General features: G+C 41.7%; 1 protein-coding gene across 1 annotated transcript in view; it reads left to right on the forward strand.

Moving 5' to 3' along the window:
- Window positions 1-8122: 8122 nt before the first annotated feature.
- The window catches only part of CNOT9 (CCR4-NOT transcription complex subunit 9), a 31054-nt gene continuing 20161 nt past the window's right edge, over window positions 8123-19015 (forward strand). The window contains exon 1 of the mRNA XM_052659944.1: window positions 8123-8261. Coding sequence (XP_052515904.1) covers window positions 8238-8261 — 24 coding nt within the window. The 5' untranslated portion in view covers window positions 8123-8237. The remainder of the gene's footprint in view (window positions 8262-19015) is intronic.

Here is a 19015-nt window from a genome sequence, read left to right on the forward strand (position 1 = left end):
TTAACATCTCTCTTGATGATTATTAGTATTGGACTGGAAATGGAAGGTAAATTTGTCAGTTTAACCTCTATATACCCTCCAGACATCTTCATAATGAACCTCAGATCACCTCACATCACTATCCACAAAATCATTCAACAGCTCCCCATGTGGGCTGCAGTCCATGGGGTCACAAAGAGTTGGACATGACTGAACAACTGAGCACAACAGAGCACATGCCCTCACAATAAAATCTACTCATTCACATGACATAAACACCCTTCATGATTCATGCCCTGCTTACCCCTCTAACCCCAATAAACTCTCCAAATTCAGCCATCTACTATTTACAATTTTCCTTAAAAAGGCATGTATTCTCATGCCACTATATCTTTGTGGTCTACATCTGGAGGGTTTTTTACCTATTCTCCCCATCTTCCACAACCCCCCCTTTTAAATTATCCTGGCTATCAAATCAAAACTCAATTTAGATATTATCTTCTCTAAGATGCCCTTTCTAGCTATCTTTCGATTATTCTCTCATCCCATATACACACTGAGAGCATTTAATGCTTTGCTCTTCTGCTGTACCCTGCATTTACCACTAGTAGGGCAGTCATCACATTGTATTACCAACTATCTATTTACCTCTTTGTCTCTCTCTTCTATGTGGGATGGAAGACAGGCCCAACTGTCCTAGACTTATCAGTTGGGGTATGATGGATGTTGAGAAGCCCACACCAGTGCTCCCTACAGAGAGCCACCAAATGAAAATGGAAAACTCTATTATTTGAAGACAGGGAATATGTTCTTTGTTTTTGCATCCCCACTAGGACACTGTCTGGCACATAAGAAACCACGTCATTATTCAAGAATAATAAACCAGCACAATCAATTTTATCATTTTACAGTTAAAATATACAGCAGCAGATACTAGAACCATAAACCCCTTTTATATGGCCAGTATGGGATTATATTTATTAAGCTCTTTACAGGAACATCATTCTGTACTATATATCTCATTCTTTGAAAACTACTTCCAGTCTTTTTCTATGTGCATCTGAATTTCTCCTAAATGCAAAGCTGTCCACATATCAATGAGAAAAACAAGAATATGCAGTTACAGAATGCATTATTAAAACAAAAAACATCAGCAAACTTGTCTAAACTAGGATTCATATAATCTACTGCTCAATGAAGAAGCTATACTTTAAGAGGCTTATCAAATTATCTCATCTTTTCTTATACATTTAGGATGCCAAATTATAAGGGAATAGTTAAAACCCAGTGTTTTCCTTACAGACCAAAAAGTAAATAAAGGACATTGACCTTGAATTCCTCCAACAAAAACATATTTTAAAAAATTAGATTATTTAACAAGATTTGGAAATAAAGATTTCAAAGTTCAATAAAGTATGTAAGAAAAAACTTTACTGGTTACTTCTGTTTCCCTCTATAATTTTCTCTACATGTAATACATGATTTCTCTACATATAATTCTCAAATATTCTGATGCAGAGTTTTGGTTAAGTGTATAAAATTTTACTTCAGATATTGAACCTTTTCTTAACAATTTCTACTAGTAATCTCTTTCTGCTAAGAGAAAAAACCTAAAAGGTACAAGACATAAAATTGGCAGAATCAATACAATTTTTTCTTAATGTCTCAATCCAGTCCATTGTCTACTCTTGCACTAAATGAATAAGCTGCATTTTCTTTTGTACACTGATTATATTATCAGTTTGCCCTATTTGGTTAAGAGGAAAGAACACTAAGTTTCCCTTCAAGTATCTAGCATGATCCAGTAACAGTTCAACTTTCTATGAACCTAACAAAGACAAGGTTTCATTAAACTCTGTAATGCTAATTCACTGTCAAAGTGATATTAGGAAGACAAAGTACAAGAAAAACCAATTATTCTTTAGGTACATCCAAAGAGATTTGCTTTTCCCTAAATTTCTTCACCATTTTTGAAATCACTCTTCAATTCTGAGCAATCTGTGAAAGCTCAATAACATTGGCAAAGATGTTTTTATACCCTCTATAGTTATTTAAATGCTCTTATTTCAGGTACTGCTTTGAAAATATTCTTATGCAGAGGGTATTCTGTGGCTTAAGAAAGCATGCTAAAACACAAAAATTACTACTACAAAATAGAAGAAAATGGTCAGTTCTTGCTAGTTAGCATACTCTTGGAAACATATATCCAAAATAAAAACATTACTTACTTTTCAGAGACTTTTACTGAAAAACCCTATGTAATAACAATTCACCTTTATTCTGATCCTTGTGCCAAAGGCAATGCACTCTTCTTGGGGAACTACTCATATTCTGCAGCTATGCCAGTTCTCCAGGTGCCATCAACTCAGCTAAAGGAAATATAAGTGTGCTTTTTTTAAAAAAAAAATCTCATTTACAAAATTACAATTTTCAAAATGTGCTCATTTACACAACGAAGATTAACCCTCTGACTATTTAAAACTCACAAACTACTAAAAACATTTGAAGTATAATGCTCAAGATACACTTGTACACATACCACACACACACACACACACAGACACGGACTCAACAACTTTAGGAATATATCTGCTGTGCAAAATGAGGGACTCCCAGAGCCTGCCCCTAGATCAATTCGTATCTTGGTTTATTTATTCCTGTTACATTTTGAAACTAAAAAGGCAGTATTTCTTTTGTTAACTTTACAAACATTGTTACGTATCATGGTTTTAAATCACCACTTTCAAAAGATGCTGATACAAATTTCAAAAGGTGGGTAAACTAGGTTTTTTACTTTTCTTTCAAAACTAAATTCATGGGCTTGTTTCTCAAATTTAGGCCTCTTAAAAGCCTCAATTTTCCCTGAAGTTCTTCTACCCAAACACTTCTCACTATCTTCTTGACTGTTACAACATCAACTCTAAACTCCTTTGTTCACTTGGTAAAAAATCATTTATTGAGTTACTCCAATTTGATGGCGCTATGGTAGGGACACAAATGTGAGCATGACACAGTCCATGTCCTCTTTAAGAGATTCCCCAGACTTTCCCACATTTCTCTTTCCACTGTCATTTAGGCACAAAAAATCTCCGCATCAGCTTTAGCCTTGTTCTTATTTGAAACAGTCATTCATTACTACCACCCTAATTCAGAAACACATCACTTTGCTAATCTTTCCCACCTAATATTTATTACTCAACACTTACTAGGCACAGTATGAAGCACCATACATGCAATATTTCATAATCTTTACAATATCCTGAAGAACAGGGATTATTAATATCACTAATTTACAAATGAGGAAACCGAGGCTTAGATTAGGTAATTTATCCATGGTTACTTAAGAGTCAGTAAGAAACACACCAGAACTCATGTTTGTAACTGCTACCATACTGCATCCTCAAAGGTCTGCAGCAACCACTTTACAGTCTTCATTCTCTCAAGCTTTTTCTATGCAACAAATCTCTTACCAACTCAGGTGGTGCTAGTGGTAAAGAACCCGCCTGCCAATGCAGGGGACATAAGAGACGTAGGTTTGATCCCTGTGTCAAGAAGATCCCTTGGAGGAGGAAATGGCAACCCACTCTGGCATCTTTGCCTGGAAAATCCTATGGACAGAGGAGGCTGGCAGGCTACAGTCCATGGGGTGGCAAAGAGTCAGACACGACTGAATTGACTTAGCACACCAACTAAAGAGTGCACTAGTTCTCTCAACTTTCTCTCTCAAGGAGAAGGGGGAGATGGAGGGGACCTGCCTTACTTTCTTTTTTACTCCAACAAAACAACAGGTACTTAGTAAATGCTAAAATACTTGCTACTGAGGCTAATTCCCCTCCCAAGCATTAAAAATATTTTTTAATTTTATCGCGGTAAGAATATTTAACATGAGATCTACCCTCTTAACAAACATTTAAGTGTACAATATAGTATTGTTAACTATAGGTACAATGTTGTACAGCTTATCTTTAGAACTTATTCCTCTTGCTTAATTGAAACATTCTCTCAAACATTTTAACAGCTCATCACTACCTAGCAAATCCAAATGCTTCTGTGTTTGGCACTCCTATTTTTAATTTCCTATTTCTCTACACATATTTTGTTCTACACACACAAATTATTAAATTTTGGTATTCTCTTCCATAACCACCACCAGCAACTTACTTAAACATGAAATTTTTCTTTACATATTTTTGGAAACTTGTTTACTGGTCTCGAAGTTTAACCTGTTGTTAAAATATGTAAATCACTGCTTTGATTTCTAAGGGCTTTCTTTCCTAAAATGAGCCATAAAACTAATGCACAAAGAGATAAAATTGTGTGGTGGCTGAAAATAAAGAGAGAAGTTGACCTCAATGAAATTTTTCTCCAATTCAAAGAACCTAAAGTCTGAATGATTCTATGACCTAGGAACAGGTAATATTGCCCAAAGAGGGAAACTTTGTCTTTTTGCATCTTTTGTCTGTGGAGTGAAAAAAGGCGCTTGCCATCAGCTGACAAAAATATCAGTAAGCTGGTGTTTCCCAAAGACATGATGGTTCTTCTAGCAAGCTCCAATTTACTTATTTATTTCAACAAATTCTTGAGAAATAGAAATGAAATCATTTCTAACCCATATTCAAGTAGAAGATAGACTTTAAATCACACAAGTAAATATATAATTAAAAGTACTGAATATAGTATAAAGTTCAGGGCATGGTGAGAAATTCTCACAGGGTACCTAATTTAGGATGGGTAGGGGGATACACCGGAGAAGGCGATGGCACCCCACTCCAGTACTCTTGCCTGGAAAGTCCCATGGATGGAGGAGCCTGGCAGGCTACAGTCCATGGGGTCGCTGAGGGTCAGACACGACTGAGTGACTTCACTTTCACTTTTCACTTTCATGCACTGGAGAAGGAAACGGCAACCCACTCCAGTGTTCTTGCCTGGAGAATCCCAGGGACGGGGGAGCCTGGTGGGCTGCCGTCTGTGGGGTCACACAGAGTCAGACACGACTGAAGTGACTTAGCAGCAGTAGCAGCAGGGGGATACACAGAGAAGGCAATGGCATCCCACTCCAGTACGCTCGCCTGGAAAATCCCATGGGTGGAGAAGCCTGGTAGGCTGCAGTCCATGGGGTCTCTAAGAGTCGGACATGACTGAGGGACTTCACTTTCACTTTTCACTTTCATGCATTGGAGAAGGAAATGGCAACCCACTCGTGTTCTTGCCTGGAGAATCCCAGGGGTGGGGGAGTCTGGTGGGCTGCTGTCTATGGGATAGCACAGAGTCAGACACGACTGAAGCGACTGAGCAGCAGCAGGGGGATACAGGTTAGAGAGTATCAAGAGAAGGCTTCTCTAAGGAAGTACCACATCAGGTGAAAATTGAAGAATGAGTTAATTGAGAGATAGTCATGCTGGAACAGTCCAGAACCACACATGCAAAGGTTCTGTGGTGGGAAATAACTTGGTGTAACTAAGCAAATGAAAAACACTGTGGCTGGAGTTTAGTGAGGGAAAAGAGAATGGGGTGAAATGAAGTGGGAAAGAATCAGGTTATGCAGAATCTTACACATCATAGTAAACATTTTTAATTTTATCCTAATGTAATAAATATTTAGTCATGGGAAATCCACTGAAGGTTTTTAAGCAGACAAATGACATGTTACTGCTAAATGGAAAAGTGATATGGTTGGTTTGGGTTTGGGAAGGAGAGTGACAAAAGCAAGAATGAAAGAAATTAGAACCAGATAGGACAGTATTGAAGTGATTCAGCTTATAATAACAATTACAATAATAGTTAATACTCACTGGCTATTTAATGTAATGTGCTTACCATGGTTATTTCATTTAATCCTTATAGCAGTCCAACAAGGAGATCATTCCCATTTTACAGATGAGACTATAAGGAACATTAAGTCCAGGTGAAAAAGTGTTGTGGCTTGAATTACAAAAGTGATAATGAAAATATACAGAAATAGATCCAAGACACATAATGGAAATACAATAAATAGAACCTGAAGAGCGTATAGATACATGGGATGATGAGAAGTCAAGACTGGTTTTCAAGGTTCTAGACTACGTAAATGGAAATACCACTTAATAAAATGGGATACTGGAAAATAACATATTTAGGTATGGAGGGGAGACTGGTTTCAGATTTGTTCTTTTGAAACTCTTAACGAAAAAAAATCAAATTAAGATGTCCAGCAGACAATTAGCTATTTAGACTTTGAGTTGAAAACAGAGGAAATACACTGGAAATAAAACTTCTCAAGTCATCTATTGTTGTTAAGTCACTAAATCCGTGTCCAGCTCTTTGTGATTCCATGGACTGCAGCACACCGCACTTCCCTGTCCTTCACCATCAACATACAGGTAGAATCTAAAGCTTAGGGTGGAAGGGAACAGTAAAAGGAGAACAAGACTGCACCCAGATATCCATTTTATTCCATCAAACATCTCTCACTATGATCATCGATTACTCTGATGTCAACAAGCTTTTCAGTCCTCATTTATCTTTACCTTTCAACAGAATTCAACATCATTGACAACTTCTTTCACCTTTTCTGCAAAACCTGCACTCCTCTATCAGGTTACTAAACACCAAGAATCCCTCAGCGCTCCATCCTAGGTCCCTTTCCTTTTTAGCAATGCACTCTCCTCAGGCAATTTCATCCACATCCATGGCTTCAATTACTATCAATTACATCAATTACTATCAACTACATATAGGTGATGTTTATATATATACACACACACACACATTTATCTATACACCCAGCTTACAACTAAGCTCCAACCCCAGTATAATCCAATTGCCTACTTGACATCCTCTGTTCAGACAGCTCTTCCAGTTAGAGGCATGTCAGACACTGCCACCCCCAAGAGGCATTTACACGGAGCCTAAATTTTGAAAGGATTACAAAACCACCCACAGACCAACTTTCTAGACAGAGGATTTTGTCATAAATTATTATTTCCTTTCACAGATCATGACCTAAAATAGGTAAACCTGACAACCTGATTTGATGGCTAGAGATGGGGAACAACCAAAGGCACGAAAAAAAATATAATCCATGCCTTTGAGTGAAAGATGACTAGGAGAGAGGTGAAGAATAGCCAAGAAAGTGAAACAGTATCATATCCCAAGGCCCGATGGACATGCGGCAACGGAAGTCACCTGAAGAGATAGCAGGCCTCGCTAAAGGGCGAGTGACGGACAACAACAGCCCCCAGCAAAGAGGGGCCAGGTTCGGGTCACGGAGGGGAGCGAGTGACAGTAAAGACCCGGTCAAAGGAGAGGAAAAGCCTGGGGGAACACACAAGTGGAGTACCTGTGAGGCGACAGAGGGCGTCGCGGGAACGGGGGTGGGCTGAACCGCAGCCGGTGAACTCCAGAAGAGTGAACGCCGAGTGGGCGGACCGCACGGGGCGAGAAGTGAGGGGCGGGGGGGGGGGCAGGGTAAAACGGCTCCGTTGAGACGCTCGCCGGGCCCGCCTTACCTGTACCTGCGAGTCCGAGCTTTGGACAGGCCTGCCGGAAGCACGGAGTCCGCGTGGAGGGGGAGGAGCTGGGGGTCGCGAAGGAAGGGACGCCGGGCACGGAGAGGGGCCGCTCAGCCCCCCAGTTAGGGAGAGCGGCTGATGGCGGGAACTGTGACCACACGCAAACACGCACGCACGCACGCACACCCGACGCGAAAGGAGTAGCGCGTGCGCGCAAGCCTGGAAACTCCGCCCTTTCTACGCCCTCTCCCCGCCCTAGTACCGGGCGAAATCACGCCGAGGTAGCCCCGCCCCTGCCCGGACCGTAGTACGCACGCGCACTCTCTACTGCACGCACTTTTCGCCTTCCTACCATTTCCCTCCTACAGAGTCCAGTTGGGCATGCGCACTGTTGTCCTCCCGGTCTGCCCGGTTTTTCCCGCCCTTCACTGGCCTCCGGAGGAAGGTCAGAGTTCACGCCCTTCTCTGGAGATACCAGCTCCAAGCTGGGGATGGGGGAGACTAGCAGGAGGCGGGTGTCCTTCCGGTCTTGAAACTTCAGGGGCAAAACAGACTCAAGGATTAACTCCAGGAGCTGGGGGGGTGGGGGCGGGAAGAGGTTGGTGGGCGGGGTCAGAGGTGAAAGGTCAGAGGGCTGCGGAGGGGGCGGAGCGAGCCGGAGGCGGATGGCGGCTGCGGCGTGTCATCATCTTCGGCGGCTGAGGCGCTGAAGCTGGGACGCGGCTTGGCGCGTCCGGCAGTGGGAGGAGAGCGGCGTCCTCTCCCAACATGCACAGTCTGGCGACGGCTGCGGTAAGTGACTGGGCGGCCCAGCCTGGGCCCCAAACCTCTCCTCAGCCCCGCGTTTCGGCCTTTTCTCCTAGCTCCCTGTGGCAGGCCAAGAGTCCTCCAGCCCTAACCCGCGAGGACCCGGCCCCCCTCCTCGCTGAGCTTGGCTGTGACGGAGCCTAACCCCACTCTCCCTGCCGGCCGGCTCTCGCGGCCTCTGGCTCGGTGTAGCGCGTTCTTTTCCGGCCCCGGGGCCTGGTCGCGCGGCTGGAGCGCCTTCCTTGCGGCCCAGAGGGGCCATTCATTGATTGATTGCTCTACCAACACTTTTAGGCCGCCGTTTGCGTGCTTGGCGTTGGCGGGGACGAGGGGACTTCCTAGGTGCATCTGACCCTCCCTGCCTAGGCACATCGCGGCGGGGAGGAAACGGCTTCTAGCTTAAACCACTTGCTCTACAGATACAAAATCCGAGACCTGAACAAGTGACTAGTTAGGATGTCTGACTTACGGTTCTCTGCGTTTAAAACCTTTTTTCATACATCTCTTTTTACCAGCGTGATCTTTGATCAAGAAAAACAGTGTAAACTCCTAATAACCATGCACTGTGGCTCAGAGGGTAGAGTCTGCCTGCAGTGCGGGAGACCTGGGTTCGATCCCTGGGTCGGGAAGGTACCCTGGAGACGATGACAACCCAGTCCAGTATTCTTGCCTGGAAAATCCCATGGACGGAGGAGCCTGGCAGGCTACATACAGTCCGTGGGGTCGCACAGAGGTGGACACGACTGAGCGACAAACACACAACCTAGCTAAAGTAATCCTGAGGTTTCCCGTTTTGTTGAGGTAAAACCCAAACACTTTGCATTGCCTACAAGGCCCTCCCTGAGCGTTAATGTTCCTTACCCCTGTTTTCAGTCTCATCACATTGCTTTGCAGGCTCCAGCTACAACTGGCCGCCGTTCCATCTTTTCTACTTAAGCTTTAACCAAGTTTTGATTCATTTATTTGTCCCCCTTTTGAGGTCAGGGACAGGGATCATGTAGAACCTATTTATATGACTACTTCAGTGCCAGGACAGTTCCTGGCACCAAGTAAGGGCTCAAATATTTTTGCTGAATGCCGGGGTATTGATGAGGGCAGTGACCACTGAGAATAAATAGCCGTGATGGGCAGACAGTATCATGTGATTTGAGCACACTCTTCCGAATGCTTATCCAACTTTTTTCAGTTGCATCAAGGCAAAGTGGCTTAAAGAGAGAATAATATACTGAGGTTGCATTTCCAGGTAAAATGACATAAATCCTTAATAGAAGACAAAAGTTAAAGTTTAAAAGTGAGTTGGGTATGACTAGGTTACAGACAGCCTTGTCATTTCCAGGGCTAGTGGCGTCTCTGCCTCCTGGCACCTTCTTTCTAAAGTGTTTGAAACTTAACGGGGTGAGGTACCTTTTATATAATCTCTTAACTAGGTGACTGCAGTTTCTCCAGCTTTTTTGTTTCTTCCACATTTTACATGTAATACAACAGTAAAGAATCTGCCTGCAATGCAGGAGACCTGGGTTTGATCCCTGGGTCAGGAAGACCCCTTGTAGAAGGGAATGGTTACCCATTCCAGTATTCTTGCCTGGATAATTCCATGGACAGAGGGTTTGCAAAGAGTTGGACAGGACTCAGTGACTAACATGAGAAGAAGCCAGTCAGAAAATGAGGTTGCTGCTGGTTGGAGGGGACAGTTTAAACAAAGAATTCTAAGGTTGGCTTGTCTATGTCTCAGAATCTGATTGTGACTTCTCTAGGTTTTGATACCAAGCTGCTGTTTGCCCTGTGCCTCCCCAGTCTCTACCTATTAAACTTTTCTTTTCAGTTGCTCCCTAATACATCTTTCAAACAGCCATTAGAGCTCTGGTTCATTACTTAAAATATTCAATGCATGTTTCTTCAATTAAATTTACAGTGACTTACCTTTATTAAGAAATTGAACTTTTGGTGTTTTTTTCACCGGTTTTGCTATTTGGACTACAGAAACGCTCTTTAAGTTCATTTGTACTATTTATTCACTGGAATATTTGGTTAATAAAGAGACTGAAGCAAAAAAAAGTTGAGCCACCCCTTTCCCAATCCTTAGTGCCTTCCTTTAGGCTAAACTGACTGTATTCTCATCTGGTTAAAGGGACACTGATGGTATATCAGTTCAGTTCAGTCGCTCGGTCACGTCTGACCCCGTGGACTGTGGCATACCAGGCCTCAGTGTCCATCACCAACTCCTGAGCTTACTCAAACTCATGTCCATTGAGTCAGTGATGCCATCCAGCCATCTCATCCTCTGATGGTGTATATTCCTCACTAAAAATTGTGTCAATAAGACATCCAACAGTGCCTACAATAATCTAAACTGCTTGAGAAGATGCTTACTTTCTGTCTAACGATGAAAATTTGTGTTTGTGTATACCTTTTTTTTTTAATTGCAAATAAATAATGACTTCATCTAGGGAGGCAGTAGTATCAAAGGAGAATGTGATCACATATGAATGCAGTATGTTATTCACTGATTGGAGGAATTGAGATCATTTGGGATATCTTAAATATTGACTCTTGATATTATGCCAATAATTTCAAGTAGGTTGGACTCTTCATTCTTTACAGAATACTTCGTCCTAATGTCTTCATTATTGCCATCACAGAATATAATTACGTTCTCAAATCTAACAAAATAAAAACAGAAGTACCACACAGTATTGTATTAAATAAGAATAAGAAAGTGCTAGCCAGTGATGGACAGGGAGGCCTGGTGTGCTGCGATTCATGGGGTTGCAGAGTCAGACACGACTGAACAACTGAACTGAAGTGGTTGACTGGGTTCATTCACTGGTTAAATGACTTGCTCCCAGAATTCAGCCTTCGGACTCTAATTCTTGCATCAGCAAAGTAACAAATCACTTGCTATGGACCTTGAAGTTTGCTTCAGCTTAACAGAACCACAAATTTTCACGTATACCATGAATCTTCTGTAACGAATGTTATGCTGGTGATCTAAAACAGCCAAAAGTAAGCCTTTAGGAGATGCACTGTATATGCTCTTTTTTAAATTTCCAGTGGCAGTTCTAACGTTCTTAAACCCTTGTTTTCCCTCACTGTGTAACTAGCAGCTGCATTGGTCATTTCATATCTCTGCTGAAGCAGTGCTGGACTCCCAGATACCCTCTTCTTTGGCAAGTAAAAAGAACATTATGCACTCTGAAGTATCTAATTTAGACACTGTCTCCTTCTTTGTCTCCTGTTGAAGATTTAAGCAAGTTGACCGAATTGTCTTTGTTTATTCACTTCCATTTTTAAAAGTTATTTTGAAGAACATTCTGGCCCTTCTTTTATAAAGATACAAATATTAAGCTAATTTGGTATTTCCCTTTGGCGCTGTTAAGAAAGTGAGTTTTCTTATTGTATCATCATTATATAGACACCAAAAGCCATGTGTTGAGCCTTCTCCAGACTTTGGAAAATAATCTCTATTTCAGTCAGAGTACAGTCTGGAATACAAAATTCCATTTTGTATTCACTGTCACATATTCATCGATAAGAAAACCAACTGTTGTTTTTTTGGCCCTTGAACATGAAATTTTGCTGATAGATTTAGCCATTTTCTGTTTAAGAAAGCCATCAACAACTTTTTAAAATTTACTCAGGAGGGATCATATTTCTTTCCCATTTATGGGTAAATGTAGGTCTCTTTTTAAGTTATAAATATCTTTCTCCTTTTCACATTGTGTTAAGGTTTTTTAGAAGTGGGAGACCAACTATCAGTATAGTTAATTGGAGTTTGTGTTTGTGACACTTGGAGTTAACCATTAGTGACTCACTTTGGTAAATGTCTTGCGTATGTTAGGCTTCATTGAAAGAAAAAATTTACTTGAAATAACATTTTTCACATATAAACCAATAGACAGGTAAGAAGAGAATGAGTCCCTCCTGAGTTTTGATAGTATGAACTTAAAAAAAAATTTTTTTTTTCCTTTTAATCTATTAAAAGAAAAGGACCACTGACTTTAAGCAGGTTATATATGAGCATATAATTAAATATAATTGATCTTGTTTCTGATCTTGAAAGTTTTGAGGATGATAACTAATAGTCCAAATCAGACTTCTCATAGATGACTTTGTTTCTGGGTATGTTCATTGATCCCACTATTTACTCAAATCCAACTGCAACAGAATATCAAGCTTAAAGTTCTATATTGGGTTCTTAAATATTAAATTTCTTCAGCTTGGGATATTTGTGATTTCAGTCCTGTGGACTAAGTAGGGCTCACTGATTCTAGAGACAAGTGTTAGTAGACTAGAGTTTAAATGTAATTCTGCCATATACTTGCTTATGTGAACTCCAGTAAGTTAAATCCCCTGAACCTCTTTCCTTTTAGAATTTTGAGAATAATTTGAGGTAATCCACAGTGACTGGCACTTAGTATGTTCAGTAAATATTGCCTCCTATTAAAAGTTCCTAGAAAAGTCAAACCTAGTTTATGGAGGGCTGAATGTGGGGTTTACTGAAAGAAGTATAGAGAATTTGGGGGGATAATGGAGTGTCCAGTAATGTATCTTAATTGCAGTGGTGGTTACTCTGGTATATAGATATCTCAAAATTCATTGACATGTATACTTAAATGAGTACATATAACAGTCTTATTGTATGCAAATTATGCCTCAGTAAAATTGTTTGGTAGCCATGTAGTCTGTCACTTTAAAGAAAGTTCTGAGATTTTAGAGGCAACTAAGACTTAATTATTTAATATAGTTCCCTCATTTAACCAGTGAATATTGAGGCTCAGAAAAGTAAATGATTTATTGTAGGTAGCACAATTCTAGAAATGGCAAAACCGTTTTGAAACCACTTCTAGCTCCCAATCTAGTGTGCATTCCAGTTAGGTACTTGTGTTGTTACTGGCTAATTGAGGTCTTTCTGATTTTTTTTTTTCTTTTTAACTTTTTTTGGCCATACACGAGGCTCAATCCAACCAACAATTGAACCTGGGCCCCCTGTAGTGGAAGTGCGGAGTCCTCTAACTACTGGACCACTTGGGAAGTCCCAGGGTCTTTCCTAGTCTTAAACCTGATAAACAGGTTCTTAGTCCTAGGTCTATTTAATGGATTATAGGTAGACTCTATGAATTCCCTGGAATTACTTGTAAATTTTAGGTAAATGTAAATTACATGCAAGACAGTTTACAATTGTGTATTTTTCTGAGGAAATGATCTAGAAATTTCATTTGATTCAGAAATTGCTAACCTCTGCTTGTGTGGTAGTATTCTGTTGTTAGTGTGTTTAAGTTAGGTAGTCTCCAAAAGGTGAAAGTGAAAGTTGCTCAGTTGTGTCCAACTCTGTGTTCCCATGGACTGTGTAGCCTGCCAGGCTCCCCTGTCCATGGAATTCTCCAGGCAAGAATACTGGAGTGGGTAACCATTCCCTTCTCCAGGGGGTCTTCCCAACCAAGGGATTGAACCTGGGTCTCCTGCATTGCAGATAGATTCTTTACCATCTGAGCCACCAGGGAAGCCCCAGTTTCCAAAAGGTAAGTTAGATGAATTTGCTTCTTTGTCACTGGATGGTATGTGCAAGTAGATTGAGTTTGTATCAGCCACAGCCTCAGAGGTATATTAGTAAATGATAAATTAGAAGAATTGTAGCATCTGAACTAAGAATCTTTAGAGGTGATCTTTAAATAGAGAACTGGAGGAGGGCAGAAATCTGCCCACTGTTTACTCATAGTTCCATCAGCTGTAAAATGAGGGTGATACCATGATGCTGTGATCGTTCAGTGAAACCATGTTTTAAAGAGTACAATTCAGGGCTTTCCTCGTGGTTCACTGGTAAAGAATCTGCCTGCCAATGCAGAAGACACAGGTTTGATAACTGATCCAGGAGTATTTCACATACCATGGAGCAGCTAGGCCCACAGCTAGTGTGCCACAACTGTTGAGCCTGTGCTCTAGAGCCCAGGTACCATAAGTCCTGAGCCCACCTGCTGAAACTACTGAAACCCAAGTGCCCTAGAGATTGTGTTCTGAAACAGAAGCCATGGCAACGAGAAGCCCCCACCCTATAACTAGAGAAAGCTCACGAGCCACCAACAAAGACCCAGCACAGCCTAAATACGTAAACTAATTTAAAAAATAAGAGTATAATACAGTTCCCTCTCTTTCCTCATCTACCCTACCTTCTCTTTTACATCCCATTCCCTTTTAGGAAGTCATCAATTTTCAGATTCGTATTTTTGTGAAAGTGAAGTCGCTCAGTTGTGTCCGACTCTTTGTGACCCCATGGCCTGTAGCCTACCAGGCTTCTCCATCCATGGGATTCTCCAGGCAAGAATACTGGAGTGGGTTACCATTTCCCTCTCCAGGGGATCTTCCCGACCCAGGGATCGAACCCGGGTCTCCTGCATTGGAGGCAGACACTTTAACCTTTGAGCCACCAGGGAAGCCCTAGTCATTTTTGTGAAAGGTGTAAATAGTCTTTGGGCTTCAGAAGGAGAGGCAGATGCATCGGCTTTTAGTTAATATTGCCATCAAGATCAAGTGAGGACTTCCCTGATGGCACAGTGGATGGGAACCTGCCAGTGCAAGGGAAACTGGTTCGATCCCTGGTCCTGAAGGATTCCGCATGCTGTGAAGGGACTGAGCCTGTGAGCCACAGCTACCAAGCCCGAATACTACAGCTACTGAAGCCCACGCACCTAGAGCTCCACAGCAAGAGAAGCCACTGCAATGAGAAGCCCGCCCACTGCAACAAAGAGTAGCCCCTGCTCACTGTAACTAGAGGAAGCCCTTCAAAGCAACAAAGACCCAGTGCAGCCAAAAATAAATAAAATTAAAGATCTAGTGAGATGTTGGAGTTGTGCCTTGGGATTTTATTCAGGGATGATGTACAAAGTATTTTATCAGTTGTCTAGTAATATAAATTAATATGGAAATCAGTGCATAGTTCAAAATGTAAAAAGTAGGGAATGCCCTGGCAGTCCAGTGGTTAGAACCCAGCGATCTCACTTCCAGGTCCTAGATTCAGTACCTGGTCAGGGAACTGAAGATCCTGCAAACCTCAGGGTAAAAAAAAGGGGGTTGTAATATTTTTATTCTCCAAAAAACTAAATTTCCTTGTATGTTACAAAATTACTTGTTGATGTGTTGGTAGAGGTAGGGAAGGAGTGTGTATGTTTGTGTGTGGGTGGATGTTGATGGCCAGCACTAGCTAAATTATGCCCATTTGAACCTTGATTTGATGTAGGGAATTATGTCAAACTATAATTGACCCTTCCCATTACAATGATGGTTATTAAGTACCTCAAATCTCATTAAGAAGAAAATTTCTCTTAGTATCAATGATATTGGGTGCTGGTTGTTTATCAGATTCTGCTGAACTAACAACAGTAGTGTTTTCATTTTTGTTTGCGGTTTTTATGTATTCCGTATCTTTATTGTCACAGAGTCACAGGAAATAGTTTCTTTGGAAAGTTTTCTTTAGATTAGACCTAATGACTGCAGCCATGAAATTAAAAGATGCTTACTCCTTGGAAGGAAAGTTATGAGCAACCTAGATAGCATATTGAAAAGCAGAGACATTACTTTGCCAACAAAGGTCTGTCCAGTCAAAGCTATGGTTTTTCCAGTGGTCATGTTATGGATGTGAGAGTTGGACTGTGAAGAAAGCTGAGTGCCGAAGCATTGATGCTTTTGAACTGTGGTGTTGGAGAAGACTCTTGAGAATCCCTTGGACTGCAAGGAGATCCAACCAGTCCATTCTGAAGGAGATCAGCCCTGGGATTTGGTTGGAAGGACACTCCAGTACTTTGGCCGCCTCATGCGAAGAGTTGACTCATTGGAAAAGACTTTGATGCTGGGAGGGATTGGGGGCAGGAGGAGAAGGGGATGACAGAGGATGAGATGGCTGGATGGCATCACTGACTAGATGGACGTGAGTCTGAGTGAACTCCGGGAGATGGTGATGGACAGGGAGGCCTGGCGTGCTGGGATTCATGTGGTCACAAAGAGTCGGACATGACTGAGCGACTGAACTGAACTGAATCTTTAAAGAAGTGAGAAGCAGCATTCGCAAGGCAGTTAAGAGTATGGACTTTGCTGCCCGACCACCTGAATTCAGATTCTGAGCTTTGCCACTTAACTTTTAAGTAACTTCTCAGTTTTCTCATCTAAGAAATGACTGTGATAATGAGCATTTATTTAAGATATTGCCTAATAGAGTAAGCGCTATGTATGTGAACTCCCACTTTTAAAAAAATAACTATTTATCCCATAACAAATAGGTATTCAGTGGGTTTAAACTAACTTCTGCTATTAAATCTGGGGCAAAATTCATCGGGGGTGATGAAAAGGAAGGTCCCTACCTCAGCTGTTTTCTGGTACCAAACTGCCCTCACTGCGTCCTTTTCCTTGTTAGTGTGGCTGCAGAAGCTCCTCTCTAAGCTTGTACCTGAGGGCCACATTATACCGACCTGACCTCCCAAGACCTTCTAGAACTAACCCCCCAAAAAGATGTCCTTTTCATCATAGGGCACTGGAATGCAAAAGTAGGAAAGCAAGAGACACCTGGAGTAACAGGCAGATTTGACCTTGGAGTACAGAATGAAGCAGGACCAAGGCCAACAGTTTGGCCAAGAGAACGCACTGGTCATAGCAAACACCCTCGTCCAACAACACAAGAGAAGATTCTACACATGGACATCTATACATGGTCAATAACGAAATCAGATTGATAATATTCTTTGCAGCCAAAGACGAAGAAGCTTTATACAGTCAGCAAAAACAAGACCTGGAGCTGACTGTGGCTCAGATCATGAACTCCTTATTGCAAAATTCAGACTTAAATTGAAGAAAGTAGGGAAAACCACTAGACCATTCAGGTATGACCTAAATCAAATCCCTTACGATTATACAATGGAAGTGAGAAATAGATTCAAGGGATTAGATCTGATAGAGTGCCTGAAGAACTATGGACAGAGGTTTGTAACGCTGTACAGGAGGCAGTGACCAAGACCACCCTCAAGAAAAAGAAATGAAAAAAGGCAAAATGGTTGTCTGAGGAGACCTTACACATAGCTGAGGAAAGAAGAGAAAAAGAAAAGGAAAAGGAGAAAAGGAAAGATACACCCATTTAAAGGCAGAGTTCCAAAGAATAGCTGCTGCTGCTAAGTCACTTCAGTCGTATCCGACTCTGTGCGACCCCATAGACAACAGCCCACCAGGCTCCACCGTCCCTGGGATTCTCCAGGCAAGAACACTGGAGTGGGGTGCCATTTCATTCTCCAATGCATGAAAGTGAAAAGTGAAAGTGAAGTCACTCAGTCATGTCTGACTCTTAGCAATCCCATGAACTGCAGCCCACCAGGCTCCACCCATGGGATTTTCCAGGCAAGAGTACTGGAGTGGGGTGCCATTGCCTTCTCCCCAAAGAATAGCAAGGAGAGATAAAGCCTTCCTCAGTGATCTGTGCAAAGAAATAAAGGAGAACAATAGAATGGGAAAGACTAGAGATCTCTTCAAGAAAAGTAGAGATACCAACGGAACATTTCATGGAAAGATGGGCACAATAAAGGACAGAAATGCTGTGGACCTAACAGAAGCAGAAGATATTAAGAAGAGGTGGCAAGAATACACAGAAGAACTATACAAAAAAGATCTTCATGACCCAGATAACCACAGTGGTGTGATCACTCACCTAGAGCCAGACATCTGGAATGCAAAGTCAGGTGGGCGTTGGGAAGCATCACTACGAACATAGCTAGTGGAGGTGATGGAATTCCAGTTCAGCTATTTCAAATCCTGAAAGATGATGCTGTCAAAGTGCTGCACTCAATATGCCAGCAAATTTGGAAAACTCAGCAGTGGCCACGGGGCTGGAAAAGGTCAGTTTTCATTCCATTCCTGAAAAAAGGCAATGCCAAAGAATGTTCAAACTACCACACAATTGCACTCATCTCATACACTAGCAAAGTAATGCTCAAAATTCTCCAAGCCAGGCTTCAACAGTATGTGAACTGTGCGTGAGCTTCCAGATGTTCAAGCTGGATTTAGAAAAGACAGAGGATCCAGAGATCAAATTGCTAACATCTGCTGGATCATAGAAAAAGCAAGAGAGTTCCAGAAAAATATCTACTGCTTTATTGTTTACGCCAAAGCCTTTGACTGTGTAGATTACAACAGATTGTGGAATATTCTTCAAGAGATGGGAATACCAGACCACCTAACCTGCCTCCTGAGAAATCTATATGCAGGCCAAGAAGCAACAGTTAGAACCGGACATGGAACAACAGACTGATTCCAAATTGGGAAAGGAGTACATCAAGACTGCATATTCTCACCCTGCTTATTTAACTTATATGCAGAGTACATCATGCGAAATGCCAGACTGGATGAAGCACAAGCTGGAATCAAGATTGCTGGGAGAAATATCAATAACCTCAGTTAAGCAGATGACCACACCTTTATGGTAGAAAGTAAAGAGGAACTAAAGAGCCTCTTGATGATAGTGACAGAAGAGAGAAAAAAAGCTGGCTTGAAACTCAACATTCAAAAAACGAAGTTCATGGCATCCAGTCACATCACTTCATGGCAAAGAGATGGGGTAACAATGAAAAGTGACAGACTTTATTTTCTTGGGCTCCAAAATCACTGCAGATGGTGACTGCAGCCATGAAATTAAGACACTTGCTCCTTGGAAGAAAAGCTATCACCAGCCTAGAGAGCATATTAAAAAGCAGAGACACTACTTTGCTAAC

The sequence above is a fragment of the Budorcas taxicolor genome, chromosome 2, assembly GCF_023091745.1.
Source record: "Budorcas taxicolor isolate Tak-1 chromosome 2, Takin1.1, whole genome shotgun sequence".
NCBI classification, from domain to species: Eukaryota; Metazoa; Chordata; class Mammalia; order Artiodactyla; family Bovidae; genus Budorcas; species Budorcas taxicolor.